The sequence below is a fragment of the Anopheles merus genome, chromosome 3R (genome assembly GCF_017562075.2).
Source record: "Anopheles merus strain MAF chromosome 3R, AmerM5.1, whole genome shotgun sequence".
NCBI lineage: Eukaryota > Metazoa > Arthropoda > Insecta > Diptera > Culicidae > Anopheles > Anopheles merus.
In genome coordinates this window covers 6,511,752-6,533,247 of record NC_054084.1, presented here as the reverse complement: position 1 = coordinate 6,533,247, position 21,496 = coordinate 6,511,752, and the positions used below count along the sequence as shown (strand labels likewise).

Here is a 21,496-nt window from a genome sequence, read left to right as displayed (position 1 = left end):
GAAACACCGGGAGAATGTGTGTGCGAGCGCTTGCTTTGATTGTGTTAATGTGCCACGTGCTCGGAAAATTGCGCAACTGGTAGTTTTTTGTTGCGTATTTTTTCTTTACATTTGCAAACACGCGCGCTCGCGCACACAGACACATAGGAAGGTGTTATTTGGAGTTAATATGAGTGTGTGTGTGTGTGTGTGTGTGTGTGTGTGTGTGTGTGTGTGGGCTCGTTTCATTTCGGGAAAGGCATTGCAATGGCAGGGCATTTGGCGTTCGGAAAAAGAGTTTCAGTTGACGGTTTTTAGCGTAGATGGCGATTGAATAATGATAGATTGTAACAACATTTGAATATATTTTCAATTCCCTGTTAATATTAACATTTTCGTACGATTTTGGGAGCGATTTTGTAAATTATTGTGTACTTTACGTGTACTTTTTATTGTAAAATATTTGTTTATCCAGGAAAAAGGGTTTCAAAAGTGCTTCATCAAATTGTTACAGTATTGAAATCAATTGAAATTAATTTAAATTCTTTTTTATAAATTAAAAACTCATTTTCCAACAGCTAAACTTCAAACTTATCATCTCTTTAAGGGCCAATATGCTTTAAACAATACGCAAAACGCACAACTCTTTCACACGTTTGTAAATTTCGTTAGCCCTATTCCACCCCATTTCCCATGTCCTTTACCGTCCAATCAGCAAGCGGCCAGTGCTCCGTACTTCCCTATGTGTATGTGTGTTTTTTCGGGAAAGCAACGCGCGCCAAAACATACTCCTGCCCGAAAAATATTGTCCAAACTCTTAACCGTCCAAAACCGGACCGACGACGGTAAGGTAAGGTGACGGTCTTTTTCGTGTGTTTCTTCCCTAGTTTCCCCCTTTGACCGGTACTGATGCTCCTTATGCTACTTCGCTGCGCACAAGATCCTTTGCAAGAGATGCTGCAAAGAGGTCCTTGCGGAAGCGCTCAACTGGACGTAACGTCGATCGTCTCAAACGTTGCTGCCACAGTTTCCATTGTGGTGCCGTTGACTAAACACAGCTCAAGCTCGAGGCTCCTTCGGTGGCAACGCGATTTTTTCATTATCATTTGTTTTGTTTAACACATTCCTTCATTTACTCTTGTTTGTCTATTAAAATATTTCACTTTTAAACTCTTCTTTTTTTATTAAATTAACCCGTTTGTTCGTATCGTGAATGTTGTTGTGTGGTTTTGTTGTTAGTTTTGCTAGTGTTTCTTCTATTTTGTTCTAATTTTTGGTGTTTGTGTGTAGTACTTTTACTTTCGTTACTCGTTCATTTTAAACGTTTGTGATATTTTAATCGTGTTTTCAACCTCTGTACTCTCGGTGTTTTTGTAGTCGTTCTGTGTGTTGGTTTGATCGTGTGTTAATTGTTTTATCCTTAAGTTTGTGGCATGCGGTTGTTGTTTTGTTAGCTAGTGGGTTGAGTTTCTTCCTTGAAACGCACGACCAGTTTTGTTTTTTTTTTTGGAAAAAGCATTAGCAATAGGCAATTAGCCGTGTGTGATGGATGCACAGGATTCACAGGTGCTGCGTACCATCGATCCATCGGGGCAGTGTCCGAAGCCGAAGGAGTCTCCGGCGCCCGGCACACCGGTGGTGACCCGTGGACGACCGGTACGCTCCCTGGAGGGTAGAAGTGTGTCACGCAAACGGCGCCGTTTATCGCGCTCATCCTCCAGCTCTTCGACGGCGTCGTCCTTGGCCAAGGTCAGCCGGCTCGGCGGCGGTGGCCGCCGGGACACGTCCGACCTGGATGCCGGGTACGAGAACGACGCCGACGACGATGACGACGACGGTGATGAGGATGACGAGGAAGAGGAAGAGCTTAAAGAGGAAGATGAAACAGGATGTGAGGAAGAGGACGAAGGCCGGATAAAATCAGAGCAGCACGTATTCCCCACGGACGCGCCATCGCTCCAGAACGCTCCCGGTGTTGGTGTGCGTGCGTCGGCGTCTGGCGCTGACGGTGGTTGCGGTGAGAAAAATGGTGAAAAATCCACACCAAGCGAAACAGCTGATTTGAATGCGCCACGACAGCAGCGGCAGCACCAACACCAGCAATATCCGGCCAACTACCAACACTATCACCAGCAGCAGCAGCAGCAGCAACTCCCACACCAGCAGCTACGTCACGGCAAGCGGCTAGCCAAATACGACTACACACGTGATCAGATGTTTGAAGTAAATAGACCCGAAGTTTTCCAACCAACCATCATATTCCCATCCATCGCTCGCATGCAAACCGTGTCCGATTTTCCAACACCCGCAAACGATTATTTGAGGTTTTTCCGACCCGCTCTCACGATAACAGCACACACTGACACAAGCGAACGCGCACGTAGCGCACCGTCGCGCTCTCTTTTTCTCGTGCTCTCTCTCTCTCACTCTCTCCCACTCATTCCTTCTCGGTGGAAAAACAACAAACTGGAAACTTTTCGCTCTCTGCGACTGCTTCGATCGGCGGTATCTCTTTCTCGGGCAACCCAAAGAAACCCTTGGCAACCCCTTGAATTTTCTCACGCGTGTTTTTCTCGCGCAGCTCTTGCTCGCGAATTTTGTATGCAACAGACGTTTTCTGTGTTTGTTGGTTGTTTCTTTTACTACTTTCACTGGAACAATTTGCCCCCTTTTGCCGTGATGTCCCCACCTCTCTCCGTGCAATTTCGTGTGGAAATTCATTCATGTCGTAATTCATTCATCTCACTACACTTGATGTGTGACGTGTTGGTATAACCTTCTTTTTGTTTTTCTTTTTTGTTTTTTCCTCCTTTTCTTTACATAAACACCATTTTACGGGGCTGCATGAGTAGATATTTCAACCATGGGTTATACGTACGTACGGCGACCGGGCCAAGACGAAGACGATTACGCTGAAGAAGCAGGCCCGTATCATCAAGACGCTGCGCGGGCTGGAGATGAACAATCCGGACAGCTCCAAATTTCGATTCTGGGTTAAAACGAAGGGTAAGGTTCGGTGCTAGTGTGCCATAGATGGCGCTAACTATAGCTGTCATTGTGACAGCTATGAAGTAGATTAGTAAACAGATCAGAATATTCGAACATTGAAAGAGATTAAATTAAACATAATTCTTTCCAATTCGATTTCTTGCTGAAGGGTTCACCACCTCCAAGCCGGGAGGCTTTCAAGACATCTTTACACATCAGAATATCCCCGAAAACGATGGCTGCATGCTGTACGCTCCCAGTGGAGGCTTGGTAAGAATGCTTCGAAGTCGCTGAACGTTCCAAAACTCAAAAGCCATTTCCCTTTCCACTGTCCTTACAGGAACCTGGCCAGCCGTACAAGAAGGTGGCCGTTGTGGAGAACTTTTTCGACATCATCTATGGGGTGCATGTGTCGCTCGGTAGCCGCGCGACGAGACATGCCGGTCAGAAGCGAACCTACCGTACGGTGCGTAGAATGTGCAAAGAGCATTGCAATGTGCGTCAAGAACAACGAGAACTATTGAACTAGCTTGCACTTTTACAGATTACAGAAACGTACGCCTTTTTACCGCGGGAAGCCGTCACCAAGTTCCTGTCACTCTGCAGCCAGTGCTCCAAGCTTACCACCAAGGTGTACCTGCCAAAAGCCGAGCCCGGGATGGAGCCACGCAACGACGACACGGTGCCGCCGAGTGAACGAATCCCCCGGCCGAGCGAGGACGCGGCATTGCCGTGTAGCAAAACCACCGACCGAAGCCAATCCTCCCTTCGGTACTACGAGCTGCTGAAGAATCTGTACGAAAATGGCAAATCTAACCGATTGCGCAGTGGTGGAGCTGTGACACCGGCACAGCTAACCACAGACGGTGTGGAGAGCGGGAAGCCCCCGATCGTGCGGGCTGTGTCACGACCCAACAGTACCGTTAGTGAAGTGTTGTCTAGTGATCGAGGAGCAGCAGCAGCAGGTGGTGGTGGTAATGAGCTCAGTGCTACAGTGTGTGCAAGTGAACGGAACGGATCGAGGGAACATCTTCCGGCGGTGGGATTAAACAATAATAACCGCAGTGAAAAAGGTGACGACGGGAAGCGACGACGACGCCGTACCGTACCCATCGCCGCGACGTACCTGGACGTGACGAGCAGCTTCGGGCTGGCGGACGACGATGCGTTGAATGTGGTGAGTCTGTTCTACTACTTCTATGGGTATTTCAGTATGGAACGCCTTTACAGTGGGGTGTAGAAGCGGATGATGTGCCAATGGCACCGTTACCATGGAGACGGAGCGCATTGCGAGTGATTGTTAAGCGCGGATGCTTATAAGTAGCATACATTTAGGCGCTGGCTGTTTGTCGCCTTTTAATCTTGTTATGATTAATAAGCTGCATATGGATCAATTTTCACAATATTGTCTTTAAAATATAACAATTTTTCACGTTTTGTATGAGCTGGATCCTTGCTAGTAGTTTTCATTGACCAAATTTCTATTTTATCTTTAAAACAATTATTTTATGGCTTAACTTACCTTAAAAACTATTATCATACTCCATCATTCATCATCTCCGTTGCGAAATCGTCCATTTTCTTTTGGGCCGCTCCCAATCCCGCTAATATTCGTGGTGAACCTTCCCTTCAGGGCACAAGACCTTTGTGTCGTCGTGACCCTCCTTGGAAAAAGGTGTCCTCAGCAAGCTCAAGAAGCAATCGAAGGTTAGAAAAGAATAATACAAACCCCGTTTGCGTCCAAGAGGTCGCCTTCAAAAGGGTCGCAGGTAACCGACCCCGTGAGGCAAACCCTCCTGCCAATCACAACTGTGTGCAGCCGGTGGTGGCCTGTACTGTAATTCGAATGTACTGTCGAATCAGGACATCAGGACTGTTTGCGCGATATTCGGCCCGAGATTGGTGGGCCAATTAAGGCGTCTCCGAGGGCAAATTAGAGGGTAATTGGTAATGTGTGAAAAGGGACGGTTTTGCGGTAGAAGTGGAAGGGCTTCATTATATCCCTCTGGTGTGTTATAGTGTATAGCACAAACTAATTTGTGCCGGTTTTAATAGGTTTCTTATGATCCCAGAACAGGCTGGCTATATTTTACTAGACCGCAAACGTGTCACAGGATTCATATTTTTGGTCAAATATTCACCTCTTCCAGCAACACTCATCACAACCAAAATGGGGCGTTCATTTTTCATGAGTATTATTTTTCATCTTACTTGCTTCGCACCGAGGCCTCACTCTACTAAGAAGGAGTTAATTTCTCGTTCTCCTTCCATTACACTCCCAAGAGATCATCGAAAAGACTGGCGGCGAATGGGCGGACGGATGGGCTTCCGGTTCGATTAAAATGAAACACCATCCAGGGGAGTGAGAGACGGGACTGAAAAGTTTTCCCAATATAAGAACGTTGCTCGCTTCCGTTTACCTCTTTTCTTTCGTTTGGAAAAATTGGAAATTTTGAAGCGCTGAGAGGTGGTTCATCCACCGAGCGAGCAAAGGGCGCCTGTGTCAGTGTCGTCAGAAGCGTCACCAAGCGTTCCCTCCGCATGTTCCTTAGATGGAGCGCAATATTACGCTATCCTCACAGCGTACAAACACACACAGACACACACATACAGGCCATTCCCTCGTTCCCTTTCGCCGGAAGGAGCGATGGCATGTTGGCGGTTCGGCTTGAGAGGAGATGCTTCAGGAGTACATAACGTACTCCCCACAAGCTCAGGAATGGGAATTCGACGCATTCTGTAGCAGCATCAAGCATGGTGGTACGCGTTTCGAGGGGGGCATTATTTAGCTCAGCGCTGCTGATATGCTGTATGTACGCCTTCCACACACACCCACACACCTCTCCTCGCTCTTCCCTGTCCTGCAAGACAGGTTTGGTGAAAAGCGGGAGCAGCAAATCTCTAAACCCTCCCTTCTGCAAGGAGCCCCAGGATGCCGAGAGAAATGGTTTGACGTTTCGGTGCTGGTGCGAGTTTTGCTAGGTGGGGGATGGGACAAGGCGTCTTGAAGAAGGCGTCGGAATCGGACCAGACTCGGTCCCCGTCCCAACAGCCCACCCCCAGCGCTGGTAGCATTGAGGGAAGGCATTAGAAGCGGGGGCAAACATCTTCGCATCTCTGAAGATCCCTTGCCGGCACCTGGCCTCGGTTGAAAGGTTTTTCGGTTGGGTTTTTCCCTCCCCCCCACACCATACTGTGCCGGTTGCTGTCTATCCACGTTAGCGTGTCGTACCTTGGCTCTTTCCAACTCACCCACAACCCTCACAACCGGGGAGCGAAATTCTTTTGCAAAGAAGATTCGTTTTTCTTGACGTTCCCTTCCCTGGTTCCTGGTTCCCCGAGTTGGGAAGGGTCTACTGGGGCAGAGAACTCAGCCAAGGAGGATGCGGGGGGGGGGGGAGTGGGGAAGGGTTCAGTTCATCCGAATATCTCGTGCTTGATCGAATCTTTGAGAGAGGAATATATTGAAAATGCAAGGGTGAGGGTTTGCCATCCCGTGTTCGACCGATGGACACAAATGGGTTGGAACGCTCCCAGTTCGGCTGGGATGGAAGAAGGGCCTGAAAGAGTGTATCACAGGATAGTGGCGTGGAGAGTGGAAAAATAATAATTTTTAAGTATTTTTTACCCATTCATTGCTTTGCCCGTTTTCATCAGGAAAGGTATTTCCGTTTACTCTCTCTTTCTCTCTCTCTCTATCTAACTGTGTTGTTCCATTACTTTTACCTTTGGCCATGTGCGTCCCTTCTTTGCGTGCAACGCCTTCGAGGGGCAACAGTACAGAGAGGGTGGGAGGTTTTTTTTAATGGCACAGGGGTAGGGTGGGTCCGTTCATTCCACCTCCGAAATCAGCATCATCGGATGGAAAGGATTGTGCAGTGAAGCGCGTGAATGCTTGCTGGCATTTTCCAATCTGTTTGTAACCTGACCAAGGAAAGGGAGGGAAGGGGGGTTGACAGGGGTAATAAATGATAAAACGGTGGGTCCTTAACTCCCCCCCCGCCCCACCGTGTTTTGGGCAAAATGCATCAGCATGGCAGTTGATCACGCTAATCCGCGGTTTAATAGAACGAAAGTGGAAGAAAAATGTCATGTATAACAATAAGTTTGACACATGCTGTATAACAGTACGTAAACTGTTATAAAGATGTGTCAAAGGTCAGCAAGTTTTTTAAATTGAAGTTGTTGTAAGATGATTCACATCATTTAATGTTAGTGTTTAAAGTGAGGAGAATACTGTTATACGTGTATAACTGATATCATGTAGAACAGTTATTGGCATTTTATCTCTTAATAGTGAATTTAAATGCATTTTTATACTGAATAAGTTTACTTAGAGCTGTTATACACATTGTACGGAACAGTATAACAGCGTATAACAGTTTAATATTGTATAAATTGTTTCTGATTCTGATTCTCGTCGACTACACTATAACATAGGTAGAAAATACAACTTTCTACAACACATAGAGTATCTTAAAACACCCCCCCCTTTAAGAAGCTCATAAATCCACTCCCAATCGAAAAACAACACGCCTCCCCTATCCCTGCCACGTGAGCCCCAGCCGGCTGCCGACCCGACAGCCGACGAGTTTCATCCGCCGGTCCGCAGGTCGAGAGACAGGTCATCCGTTAATGAAAAATATTTTTCTCGATCGTACACCATTATTGTCGGTATCGATTTTCCCATTCCCTTGGCCCATTGCCTTGGCTGCTTGAGGGGATTGGCTACTCCCAATTTCCCAGTCTCTCCTCGTTCACCGTCCACAACTGTTTCTTTGTCTTAAGAACGAAGGCGCATTGGCACAGGGAAAACACAAAAAAGGAAGCGATGGAACAAACTTTTTTCTTGCCTTCCCCCCCCTGTTCGAGGTTTCGAGGTATTTTCGAAAAGCCAAAAAGTTCGTTCTCCATTCTTTTCCGATTGCCAGTCCCCCGGGGGGAGGAGGGGTGTCCCTTCCCAACCCTGCTGTGTGTTCACAGAACCTTGCGATGAATCTTTTAATGTGGGAGAGAATGGGAATGGGGATGAAGGGAAGATGGACCCGAAATGCTTCTCAACGCCAACGCCGAATGAGCTGAAAATGAAGATCCGGACGATGAGTTTTCTTGCCCGTGAACCAAAGGCCTGGCGACTCAAGGCGACAGTGATCTTGTCCTCCTCCTTTTGAGCCGTCTTTATATGGGCGGTTGGGGGGCACTGTTTTTTTTTTTTTTTGGTTCCACTCTTCGTTTTGCTAGCTGCCCTGTGCTGAACGTTATGGGGGGACCGAGCCAAAACCGAGACCGAGTGTGGCCTCGAGGCGATGCGGGAAGAGGGGAAAAATATAGAAACGCAACATAAAAGCTTCAACCCCCCACCCAGAGTGGTCAGGACATCCTTTTTTGATAAAGAAAAGCAGGATTGAACAGGCGGGGAGTCGATGAAGGGTCCAATGACTGCAAAAGGGAGGGAAAAAATCCCACTCCGCAACAACACTGGCGATGGCCATCTTCACAGTAAAAAGAAGAAACCCCCAAGGTTTCAGGTCCTTCCTTTACCGAAAAAGTCGGGCTCGTTTTGAAGACATCAGAACCAACGCTCCTTGGGATGGGGATGTATGTCCTCGCATGTCCAAGCCCGACCACGCTCAAAAGATGGGGTTCGTTTTTAGTCAAAGGGCAAAGGTGTGTGTGTGTGAGAGAGAGAGAGGGCAACGAAATCGGATGTCCCCTTGTAGCCATCGGCAAGGATTTCGTCGACTGCCAATGGGGCGGGCGTAGAGGGGTACGTTTTTGGGAAAAGGAACCCTCAATCCCCAAACCCACAAGGGGTGAGAGGAGGTAAAGGATGGGTAGAAGGCATTAGAACATGCATCTCATCGTATCCCGTCCCGTCAAATGTTTCTCCCTTTCCCTTTTACACTCAACGGTTCACTTTACCCCTCCCACCTTCCTTTCGTCCCGGTTCGCCCACCCGAACAGCTCGAAGAGTCAAAGAAGGTACACTGGACTGACCAGTCGACCGGGAATGGAACGGATGAGGGGGAGGAAGCGCACTGGCAAGGATCACATTTTCCTGTGAATCACCTATCCCAACTCCCCAACTCCCCACCACCCCACCCAACCCAAAATGCGAAGGATGAAGAACAAGGAGAGAAGAAGCGTGTGGTGAAGAGGGGAGGTGTATCTGCAGCCACCCACAAACTCCTTAATCTTAAGCAGAGTCTTCCGTTTTCCTTGAAATCCTCACCCATTGCTTCGCCTTTCACGTCTCCTTCCCTGACCCTCCTTCCCGAGTTCCAGTTTGTCTTGGAATGTTTGATCCCTGCGAGGGTGGAGAGGATGGAGAGGGGCGGACTTTCATTCTGCCAGTGGGATGCAACCCCCCCCACTCCCCCCCCCCCCCCCCCCCCAACAAACCCGACTGGAGCTGGGAACAGGGGACTGGAGTTTGGGTGAACGTTTCATCCGGACCGACCGGACCACCCCCAAAAAGCATCCCAGTTTATCCACTCGAGCGTCCCAAGCCCCCCCCCCCCCCGTAAAGAAGCCACCCACTACTATGGTCGACCGCATGAAAACCACCTTCCGCCCTGTTTCACCTCCCCACAATAGCCACAGTTTGCCCAAGAAGAAGGACGCTGGAGGACTTTGGACAAGCAAGATATGCACTGCGTACGTACGTGTGCGTGTGTCTGTATGTGTGCTTCGATTTTCTTCTTGATGTTTCTTCCCTTTCCATCCTTCACTCCCATCCACCCACCCACCACCCCCAGATGGGGTGGTTTTGGATTTGGGAGTGCTGATGTTGGTGGTCAGATTGTGCTGACCGTGTATGTGTGTGTGCGTTTGGTGCAAGAAAAGCAAGGAGACACACCCCCCCCCTCCCTCTTTTCAGGTGGGTGAACCTAGTGGAGGTGTAATGTAGCCGCTTCTGTGCCTGTGTGTGTGTGTGTGTGTCTGTGTAGACTGTTTGTGCTCCTCACAAGAAAATGCCTCCCCCTAATCATCTCAAACTGCACCCAACCACCCACTGTGGGGTGAATTTCTTGGGAGCTCCGAATGGGATGGGCTTCAGACACACACAGACACACATACACACACAAACTGCAGAAACACAGTTCGCCCACCCACTTTAAGCTCCCTTCCAAAAGAGGTGGGGAGTTGCTCCCTGAAAGCCTCCCAGAAATATGACCCATCCCAGGGAGCGGCCGAAAAGGGGGGGGGGGATGGGGGGTGGGGGAAGAAGGTGAAAACGGGGTACGAAAGAGACCGGTAGCTATCGGTTGGCCAGTGCAAACGTGCCTTCCCTACTCGGTTTGGTACCCCCGTTGTTCTATTATCCCCAATGGGGAGGAGCCTAAAACTGGACGCTCGCTGTTCCTCACACCTTCTTTCGACTCGAGGGGGAGCAGGTTGACTGGGCACCCTGAAGGCTCCCACATGTGGTCATTCCTCACGAAAAAAAAACACACACATCCGTACCGTTTCCCAGTGTCCCCTTTGCTTGCGAAGATGCGGAGTTTTGTCCCCCCCTCCCTCATCACCAGACTACTCCATTCGCCCAAGGGGACACGTCCTGGTGCACGATGCAAGAAGCGTCTTATTATATAAATGATTTTCTTAGAAACTGAATCTTTCTACCCCCACGCTGGGCCTCGCATGCCACGGGTCAGGAAGAGCAACGTCTGTCGGAAGTGTGTACGAGTGTGTGTGTGTGTGTGTGTTGGGACGGTTTAGATATAGCAAGACCGGAAATCAAGAAACGAAACGATGTCTAACCTCACCATTTCTGAAAATCCATCGGTGAATCCTTCGGTATAAGAAGACGGGAAAACAAAAACAAAAACCCAGGTCCTCCTTTTCCTCCTACTGATGATGTCTTGAAAGTATCTCACCTCCACCGCACACACACAGCAACTCGCACGACGGAACGTCTTCCACCAACCCGAACGGAATGGATCGGAACGGACAGAAAGTATTTTAGCAACAGCAAAAGGTATTGTGGGGAGGAGGGAGAATATGGCAAAAACTTGGAAAAGTTGTTGCTCTCTCTCCCCCCCCCTCCCCCTCCCTTCCCACACATGATTCTACAGGGTCATTTTCGGGGTACTTTTGGCGCGACGCGCCAAATGGTTCCCGGGGAAGGCTAAGGCTCGATGATCCTTCCCGTTGCTCCCTTGATCCGTGGTTGAGAGAGGGCGCAAGTGGATTGGAAAAATTGGATGTGAAAATGGGGGAAAGTATGTTTGGCAAACCGGACACTCGGTGTGTGTGTTGGCCAGTGTTTACTATCAATTTGCTGTCGAGCGTTGGTGCTTGTGTTCCTGGGAACTGGCAGTGGGCAGCATCAGTCTGTTTGGGTTATATTTCCCCCTGACTCTTCGTATTAGAGCGTTACAGATGGGAGTCAAATGTCTTGTCTTAAAGCATCATTGCAAGCAAATGTTAAATAATACAATTTAATTATTTTTCCATATCTCAAACACCCCCTCCCCCACAAGAGCAACGCCAAGAAGCTAGACTAGAGACACTCCAAAATACTTCCTTCTTCAAAATTTGATACTTTCTTCGAAAAAGTTTTGCGTCCCCTTTCTTGATGAGCTCTGCAGCCCATATGCTGCCAGGCGTGTGCAGTATGTTCGACCGGTGGCGTAGCATCTAACCTTGCCCTTGCCGGCTCTCACCGAACGACTCACCGAACCGAAGGGCAAATGAGAATCACGCTCAAAGATGTGCAAATTAAGGAATGTCGGCCGTCGTTTCGTGGCTGCTGGGGAACAGTGGCTGGGGCTGGTTTTTGAGCATTGTTTTGACGGGAGGCGATAATGTTCCCCCAGCCATCCAGAGAGGAGGACATGCTCTCGTATGAAAACCGAGCACAGGACCGAAATTTGCTGACTAAGTAGTTGGTTTGGTGAAGTTTTCCTCCCCCCCCCCCCCCTCATCTTCGGATCCGTCGTCTTTCGGGACGTTTTGGGCATAATTGAAATTGCTGCTGGCCGCGCGGGATGAGGTGAAAGTATTCCATGGCCGTGGTTGATGGAATGAGCAAGTCTTAAGAGAAGGATGTGTGCGTGTTTCGGTTGACTTCAGCGGTGTCTTGGATGTTGTGGTAAATTTTGCTTCTAAAGCAACTGCAACTGCTTCCTTGGATGAAGGGGCAAGCACATGACGTCATGTGATTGGTAGGAAAAGCATGAATTTGAAACGAATTTAGAGGCCTTTAACTGAAACAGAAGGTAGAAAATAATCAACTTTTCGCTCTATGTTATCTCCTATTCCCTCGAAATGGAAGCTTAAATCACTCACACTGTCCCTGCTGTTACTAAAGTCAACCCTCTAAAGTTGATTAATGCCATTAAACATTTCCCTGTACGCAACGGTCCCGGCTCGGCTCGGTTCTCCTCTGACAGCACCCAACCACCGGCACCGAGATGCGCACCGTGATGCACAAATTGGGAAATTTTAATCTACAGTCAATCGTAAGCCATCGCAATTTCCTACCCGCCATCGCGTCCCCCGGTTTCTACCCGGGGTGGGTACATCATCATCATCATCCCATCCTCCCCCCCCCCCTCCCACCCGGCAAACTGGCCCTTAGGAAACAGATTTTGTGATACATACAAGAGCACACATGCACACGCCTGGTTGCAGGCGTATGCGCATGGATGCACTTGTACGTTAGCTAATGAGATGCGTAGTTTTGTTTATGCACTCTCATTCGCAACCGGGCCGAGGGCTGCCTTTTGTATAGTTCAGTGGGAAAGGGGCAAAAAGGGGGGTTGGGATAGAGAGAGGAAGGACGCTAATGTTGTACACTCTGTCGGTCCTGCCGGGTGCACGGGTGTGTATAGACGATCGATAAGGAGCCTGGAATTGAATTCGGGAGGCGAATGGGGAGAGAGAACCAAGGAGGGGAGCTGAGGGAGCAAGAGGACGGCGGTGGCCAAGACGCTGGATGCACCGATGGAGGCAGTAGCAAATGGGCAAGGAAACAAAGGCAATTAACAAGCCTCCACAGGGGGAGTGTACATCCCGGTTGGAGTTTGGAGATGTTTGGAGAAAGAGAGGTGGAAGAGAGAGAGAGAGAGAGAGAGAAAGAGAGACACGCATACACAGTGAAGCAGAAATGCGGTAATGAGGAAAATGGATAGTGGGTGAACAGGCGAACAGGGCGATGCGTACGGGTGGTATGATGATGGGTGACGTGGACAGGAAGTTCCGGTAGCCGTAGTTGGGAAAAACATAACATCTTGCACACACCCACCGTAGCTCCAAACCACCCAATGCACCCAAGCCACCAAGCAAGCAGGCTGGAAGAAAAATCGATCAGACTTAGAGGACGGCTTCTTAACCTGACCCCCTCAAACGACCCTCCCCAATGGAGTGGGGTGGTTGGTGGCGTTGTTACCCGGGCAGAAGCTAAGACGATTGAATAAACCGGTATAGAAGGTGGAATGGGTTTAGGAAACGTCTTGAAACTCCAGAAGCCCGGGCATTCCGAACACAATCTTGAGCCTCTTCCTACAAGAAGTGTCTCAGCCATGTGTTTTCATGTGTTTGTGTGTGTGCGTTTCTGTCTGTATGTGTGCATGCAAGCTGTATAAATGTCTCGGACATTGGGTGGTCAGTGGGCAGTGATGCATTTATCTTAGCTGGGATGAGAAATCTTAAGGAACATTACCCGTTCAAGTGTTTTCTTAAAACAAGAACGGAGTCCCTGTGGTGAGGATCCTGGGGAGGAAGTGGAGGCGGGAACCTAGGGAAACGGGGCTCACTCGGTACATTTGGTCAGGCTCTTGGTCAGATTGCATATTTTACACACACACACACACACACACACACACATACAAATAATATCATCTTCGCATATGCTTCCGGGTGGGGTGTATATAAGCGTTTGGTGCGTTTTGGGCAAAAGGGACACGCTGTCTGGTTGAGGTTGGGATTTGCCCCGTGAAGGTTTTGCCATTTTCTGGAGCAATTTTTATTGGAGAGTAAGTGATTTCGGGGACTGTAGCTCTACACGTTCCGGGGGAAACTCGAAATCAATGCATTTTTATGGCTTTTCGGACTGTTTAATCGATTTTTGAGCATTTGAATTTTGTAAGTTAGTTTGTGTAGGTTATCCGTATTGGAAATTGGTTTATTTTAGTATTCTTAAACATCAAATAAAAAATCTTAGTATAAAAAGTTTATTTAATATAAATAGATATTTAAATGTAAATAAATATGAAACAAGAATAAAAAAGGAAAAGAAAAAGGAAACAAATAAAGAAAACCAGATGTGAAAAGCATAAAAGAAGAGTAGGTAACGATATTGAATAAGTAAATAAATAGATAAGACAGTTTATTATAGGTATTATAATAAAAAATTACCATTGAAAAGAACAAGATAATATAATTTGAATAAAATTGAATATAAAAAGAAAGGAACGAAGCTGCAAAATTAAATAAATAATTAGCAATTTTAGTAACATGCATACATAATTCGCTAGCTTGAGCTCCCTTGTTGATCATCAAAACACATCGAGATGTTCCATTTCAATTAAAAACACTTAAACTCGTTCTTACGCTGGCACCAGCAGCCAAGCCCAGGGCACCAAGCCTCTCAGCCAAGCCCAGGGCCCATCATTGGTGCCCTGTGCAGAGTGGCTAATAATTTATAAGTGCCCTCGCCAGCTACCCAAGATTGTGCACTCCTTAGCACAAAGCGTAGCTTGCATTCGCATTCTATAACGAGCACATTCCAAACATTCCCGGCTAAGAAGGCGGTGTCTTACTTTCCCCCGCACTCTTGGCAAGGCAAAGAAATCTTCTAAGCTATTCTGGCTGCAGGAAATGGTTCTTGTCGGGGCGGCGTTTCCGATACACTTCTAATGATGTGCTTTAGAGAAGGGTGAAAGAAGTATTGTTTTTTTTGTTTCATTTCACCCTTCTAATGAAGATGATATACTTAACAGGTCTCTATAGTGTTTCAAACAAAACGTATGAACTCTTTCGCTGTTGAAGCTACTTCACCGGAAGATGCATTTTGGAAGAATGCTGCCTACTTCTGCTTGCCCGCCCTTCACGCTCCTTATCAACGCTCTCTCCTTCCCCAAAGCAGGCGGTGTTAGGAAAGGTCAGCAGGAAGTGGCAGCAAACCATCGTTACGGTATAGAAGCGTTGTAAACGTCATCCGCCAAACACTATCCGCAAACGAAATGGAATCGAAGCGGCGCTCGCGTACGCATAGCCAACGTCATGTATTATCACCACGACGTGTGTTCGTAGAGCGATGGGGGTAACCTTCACACCCCGACCTGTTTTGCATCGACATTGTGGAGTTTCGTACTGATGACGAGAAAGTGTCAGTTGTGCCACTGCCGCATGTCGATGTCGTGTGCTGACTAGAAGAAGGCCAAGCAGCGGTAAGACATTATGATTGGATGAATGTTAATGTGCCGTCGAATACGGATCGAAGCAATCAGCGCGTGGTACCGACGTCGGAAAGGGGTTGAAAGGGGCTGTCAACAAGGGACTCACAAAACTCAATCCGACGATGACATATCGGATGAAGAAGCTGCTATATGCATACACTGGTGGACACACCGTGGGGTGTGAGAAACTAATGATGCACATAAACGATTCGCGTTTGTGCGGGTTTTGTGATTGTGAAGAATGGTTGAATGATACGGTTGTTTAGTGGTAGATTGATTGCATTGATTAGTTGTTTGTAAATATCCAAAAGTATTCAGATTGCAATCCAATATCGTGTCAGTCGCTTATAGTAGATCACGGGGAAGATTTCTCCATCAAATTTCTTATTTATCTGTCCTTTTTAGTCCTTTTTAGGACCTCTTTCATCCTCTAGGATACATTTATAGCCTTAAAATGGATCTCTTAGTGATCTACATGAAGTTTTCATACTACAAATTGGTCTATTTCATTGAATAGAGCTCCCATTAGTAGAACAATTACGATTTATTTAACAACAAAAATGGCATAAATACAACCTACAAAGATTCGCTTTTTACCCAATTCATATTTCCATTCCAGTAAAAATTCAAATAATCCTCCAAAAAACAACCCACCACAATCGTTCGTTGAAAACACTCGCAAGCAAAGAGTAAACATGCCCAATTTGCCTCCAAACACAATCACCCTTTTGCCTTCATCTGCCTACCTTCCCCAAGTGGGGTTTAGCCCACGGTTCAGGACTATTTCAGTGCATTTTTCGCCCTCTCTCCTCTTACCGATGCGTCAATAAAACGCTCCCAACCGTAACGGGTCACCCCTTTTCGGAGGGGATCACCAACAAAAACACAAGCGAAGGAGATGAATGTAAAAATGCACCAAATAGGTGCAAATAAAACAGCGAGCCGCCATCCCTCCTGCATCCAATGTCCAGCGTTGCAATCGTTTTCCAATTTCTCTGCACCTGCACCAGCACCAGCTGAAGTGCGTACAAAAGTGACCGTCCGGAAATTGCGCATCCTTTTGCGCGCGCGGCAGCAGCAAGTGCTGAGAATGCAGTTCTTTTTGGCATGCTCAGCTACATCTCACCTCACCCAGAAGCAGGAGTGGGGCTTTGGAATGGGGTTGTCGTGCACGATCCATCGTTGCTGGAGACAGTGGAATGTCCCTGTTGTAAGGTTGTGCTGCCGAAGCGTGAATCTGTGATTTGTTCCCTATGCAAGCAAGCAACAGCAGCAGCAGCAGTGCATTTGCATTTTTGCAAAAGGGTGCAGTAGAATGTAGTACTACGGCGTGTGATAAATTAGAGTTTAGTTGCAATGGACAGGAAGAAGAAAAAAAATTGCATTGCATTGCACACAACCACTGTAGTAAAGAGCCCTTGCGAGCGCGCGCGCGCCCGCCTTTTGTTCTGGAACGACAGCGAACGAAACCGAATAAAGGGGGCAACAAGGATGCACATCCACCGCTTGCACAAACCCGAAAACCATTCGGGAGGGGGTGCATTTTTAAAAAGATTCACCATCAACCACCCTTCGGGGGACACACAAGCGCGAAAGCGCTTCGTTTTGTTGAGGACGCCGGGATGTGTCCCTCAACGGGGATGGGCATTTTTGTGTACGTCCCGTTTCGTTTCGGACGATGTATGAACGCACACAGGATGTAGCACGCATTACGCAGCAGTCTGTGAAGAACCTGGAACCAATCACCCGCTGCAGAAGTCCCTACGGAATTCGAAGATATCCGCGAGGTACTCTGGAATTGGAATTGGAAGAGTTGAAGGAGTTTTTTTTGTGTTTGGGACTCTCTCGCTCTCTCTCTCTCGCCGCCTCTAATGGAGCAGATCGAGACAGCATGCTGCATTGATGCCCCTCAAACCGACATACTGCACATGATGCAGTTTGTCGGTTTCATCGAAGTTTCGGAATTGGCAAAAAGGGGTTGTACAGGTTGCCCTCGTGTCGCTTGTGAAGAGGGATGAACATAAAATTTCATTTACCACGTTTTGTTTATCACTGACTTTGGACATTTTGTGGGGGGGTTTTGGGTTGGGTTCCGATCGGAGATGCAGCAACAACAAGGGTGCATCCCATCCCCCCCCTATGCCTGTGTGTGTGTGTGTGTAAGCAGAATTAATGGCAGAACTTATGCCTACATGCAAAAGGGACTGCACGAATCGGGCGGTGAAGAGGGCTTTGGTGCTGTAGAGGTGTTCAAAATGGACAAAATCTCATCCTCCCCCATTGTGGCCCCCGGGGAGCCAAACCATGTCCGTCATGTTTGTAAACCTTCGGTGGGTTGCAGCATGTGGGTGGGTGGTTTTGGGGTGGGGTTGATTGCAGACTCCGCACATGCACATGCACACGCTCATATACCGAGTGAGTCGCACATACTCGGTAGTTGGGAGGATTTCGGTTCCAAGACGCTCCATATTTCCCTGGGTTTCCCCGGGTTTCCTTTGGTGTGTGTGTGGGGAGGGAGGTTCAAAGATGCACACCATCTTCGAGCCGGTCGGGTGCTGAGTGGGTGGTACCAATCTCGTTATCCACCCAAGAACCTACCCAAACACACACACACACGTACACACACACATATAGTGGAGCGTACATAGACGCTGCTCATTCCAGGGACGCAGCCGAAGAACACATCTTGGGTTCGGCGCTCTTCTTGGGTGGTTGGCGTCTCGGGTGGCTGCCATTTGGAATGAGTCCACCGGGAAAGGGGTGGGAGAAAAGGTAGCAAGGCCTATATAGAGACCTGTGTGTGTGCCTGTGTCTCTCTCTCTGTGTGTGTTGTCAGGCCCTATATGGGAGGGAGCAATCTTGTTCCTCGGGTTTTAGAGCGGATGGCTACAGGCGAAGGCGATGTGTGTGTGTGTGTGTTGCATAGGCCTCCCGTTCCATCCCCGGAACGGGGTGTAGAGAGTAGGTAGGTACTCCACCCCAAACCCACCAAGAGTGGGCGAAGAGGCACACACTCACACACACACACACGGGAGGATGAGGTTTTGAAGCACTGGCCTGGGCCTGTGCCAGTCTTATTAAACAACTTCCCCCCTCGAAACACCATTATTAAGGGAACCGGGATGGGTGGTGGTGTTTCGATTTTGAGCCCGCAACATGGGGTGTTGGGAGGGAGTATGAGAAGCGAGAGACAAACGGCTACCGATGCCGATGTTAAACCCACCCCAAAGCCCTCTTCCCATGTGCCTCTCCCTGTGTGTATGTGTGTGTGTATAATGTCCCATGTATGAGACAACGGGGCCACCGGGCTCCTTTCTCTTCAAGGAAGATTCAAGAACGGGACCAACTCCAAACCCAAAACCCCACCCCAACCCAAGTGAAGAGTGTGGCTGGTTGCCTCGTGTGTGTGTGCGTCTGTGTCTGTGGGTGTATTTGGGGTGGCATTCAAGAGCATGTGTATGTGTGTGTGTGTGTGTGTGTGTCGGCTTCCTTCTTGAAGAACATTTTCTTAATAATAAATCATAGGCACATAAGGTTGTTAAACAATCTTCGGAGAAGTTGTGTTTGAATTTTGTCTTACCTTTCCCTCCCTCCCCCCCCCCCCTTGTTGGAAGGGGTGTTGTTCCCCTTTCCATGGCTTGTTCCTTGGCTCTGGGATGGAAAGGAAAGGGGATGAAAATACCGAACGCAAGGAAGAAAGGAAGGCTGCAGAAAAGGTATGGCCAATCCCCGGGTGTGTCTGGGAAATAAATTTTCCACCAAAAAGCGCCTGTGAGTCAACTCTCCCTCCTCCCCCCCCCCCCCCTCTCTGCCCTCTTCGTCGTCGGTTCCGAACAAGACACCAAACCCCAACGCTATATCCTTCTTTTCTGGATGAGTGGATGAAGGAAGGTTCCTGTCTCTCCCTCCCGTCGAACTCCGGCGCATTCTTGAAACGGGTGGAATGATGTCTTGAAACGGTTTTTTTTTCTTCTTCTCTAGACTTGCCTGCTTTTAACGAAAAATTGGTAAAAGCACACAACAACACACACACACACATACAAAGGACCCCATACACCCAACCGGGGGACTGCTTTTTGGTGAAAAATGTAGCAAAAAATAAATCCCCCTTTCAACTGTTTTAATCTCCAGACGGTGGCCACTGCCTTTCGGTGGATCCGTTCCAATCCGTTCCGTGAAACGGACCGAGCGGCTGTCGCTGTGTTGGTTGACTGGTTGGGTTTTTTCTTCTTGCTTTTCCTTCTTTTTCCTCTAAGTTTGGTTTGAGAAGGTCCTATCCTTTCGCCTGGGCCGTCGGTAAACCGGCCCGGGGGGAAGTAAAAACGCGGTTTGGTTAGGGAAGGTGGGAAATTATATCTACCACACTCGCTCGCTGCACCAGGCGTTAATGTGGATGCGGTAGGAAAGCGAGAGAGAGAGAGAGAGAGAGAGAGAGAGAGAGAGAGAGAGAGAGAGCAGAGGAACCGAGAGAAAGCACTGGCTCGAGCGAAAACTGGAGGGCGTAAAGATGAACCCTTTTTTTCTCCGTTCTGTTCCATTCCTCTTGCTGCTCTTCAAATAATGGGGTGATAGGGAGAGAACGAGGCAGTTTGAGCGGGAGGTGTCGTTTTTTTTATTATTATATGGTTTGCTTTTTTCTGCCTTCTGCTACTCCTTCCACAAGCGCAAGAAAACCGTTCCTTCTAGGGTGGCGGCGGCGATGGCGGTGGCGGTGGCAGTAGCGCCCATTTGAGAAGGTATCGAACGCGATAGCAAGTGAAAGAGCAGAAGTAACAACAACAAAAAAATGTGCACAGGAAAAACATCCACTGGAGAAAAACAGCCACTGACGAAAAAGTGACTCCCTTTTTTCGCTCGTTCCTTCCCCCCTCTTTGTCGAACTTCCTCTCTTCTTCATCAGCACCAATAAAAGGGGTCGAAGGAAAACAGTTTTTACCACCGGCGCTGGTCGCGCGGGGATGGGTGGCTACGTTCAGTTTTTCCGCGTCGGGTTTTCCGCCGTGCGTACGAGGGAGGAACGAACGAACGAGTCGTGGGACGGAAACCTTAGTCGCTCACGAGGGGTGGCAGAAGGGGGGTGTGGGTGGACATTTTTATTTTTATCAAAGTGGAAAACCCTCTTCCGTTTGCACCGCGGGAGGAGTGTGAGGTGAAAAAGGGATAGGATTCCTGTGTGTGTGTGTGTGTGTGTGTGTGTGTGTGTTTTTTTCTTCTCTCTCTCCTCTTCTTTTTGTACATATTTTGAGGTCCATTCATTCGTTCGTCCGGTTTTGGTCGCGTAAGCGGTGGAAGGGAAGACACACACACACACACACAAACCAACTCACAAACCTTCAATGGAAACGGACGAGAAGGGGCAGAGAGCAGGAAATTTTCATTCGGGTAGAAAAAGTCTTCTTTTTTCCCTCATTCCGCGATTAGTTCGCAAAATGCAGGAGGACCGGGAGAGGTGGTAAGGCTATTACAGTGCCGGTAAAATGTATGGCAGCAAGCAGGACGACTTTGCTTGCTTTAAAAGAAGCTTTAAATCCCAAAAAGTGAGAAAAGTGTATACATGTAGGCGATTAGAAAAGAAACGCCTAAAAGTATGCAATATTGTATTTCGACGTCGCTGTGATCGTTTTCTGTCCCGCACTGTTTCTTTTTTTTTCGAGCTCTCACCGAATCCGGCACTATCCTGGGTGTGTTCGTTTTTATTTTTTGTTCCCATTCTACACCCCTTCCCCTTTACCGACCCGTCTTCCATGAATTATCGCGAACGGTCCCGTCCATCGTCGTCGTCGTCGTGCCTGCAAAAACCAAACCACGGTCAGTACCGCCACGGGAGCGGACAGGAGCGAAACCTTTTTAGACAATTAAATAAATTAAAATAAAGGATACCCGTACCCGACCTGGGCCGCACTCCCCCCCCCCCCCTCCCACCACCACGTTCGCGAGGGTGGTCGAAAATACAGCGTGGCCGGAAACAAGCTAGCGGTGGTGGTAGTGGTGTTGGTTGTTCGGACGAGCAACACACACAAAAACAACAGAATGCTCCACACCCTCGCGCACGCTTGGGCTCTCCCACGTGGGCATGGTTGAATGTCACTTTTTTCCACCAAGAGGTGTGTGTGGTTTTTTTT

The 21,496-nt window shown here is 48.4% G+C and overlaps 1 protein-coding gene across 3 annotated transcripts in view; it reads left to right on the top strand.

Annotated features, from left to right (window-relative positions):
- The first annotated feature begins 857 nt into the window (after nt 1–857).
- The window catches only part of LOC121597111 (nucleolar protein 4-like), a 50,390-nt gene continuing 29,751 nt past the window's right edge, over nt 858–21,496 (top strand). The window contains exons 1-5 of one of the 3 annotated variants that reach the window (XM_041922648.1): nt 858–2,202; nt 2,832–2,985; nt 3,137–3,237; nt 3,308–3,433; nt 3,512–4,144. In XM_041922648.1, coding sequence (XP_041778582.1) covers nt 1,525–2,202; nt 2,832–2,985; nt 3,137–3,237; nt 3,308–3,433; nt 3,512–4,144 — 1,692 coding nt within the window. In that variant the 5' untranslated portion in view covers nt 858–1,524. The remainder of the gene's footprint in view (nt 2,203–2,831; nt 2,986–3,136; nt 3,238–3,307; nt 3,434–3,511; nt 4,145–21,496) is intronic. The other 2 variants (XM_041922649.1, XM_041922650.1) reach the window with 2 other exon arrangements.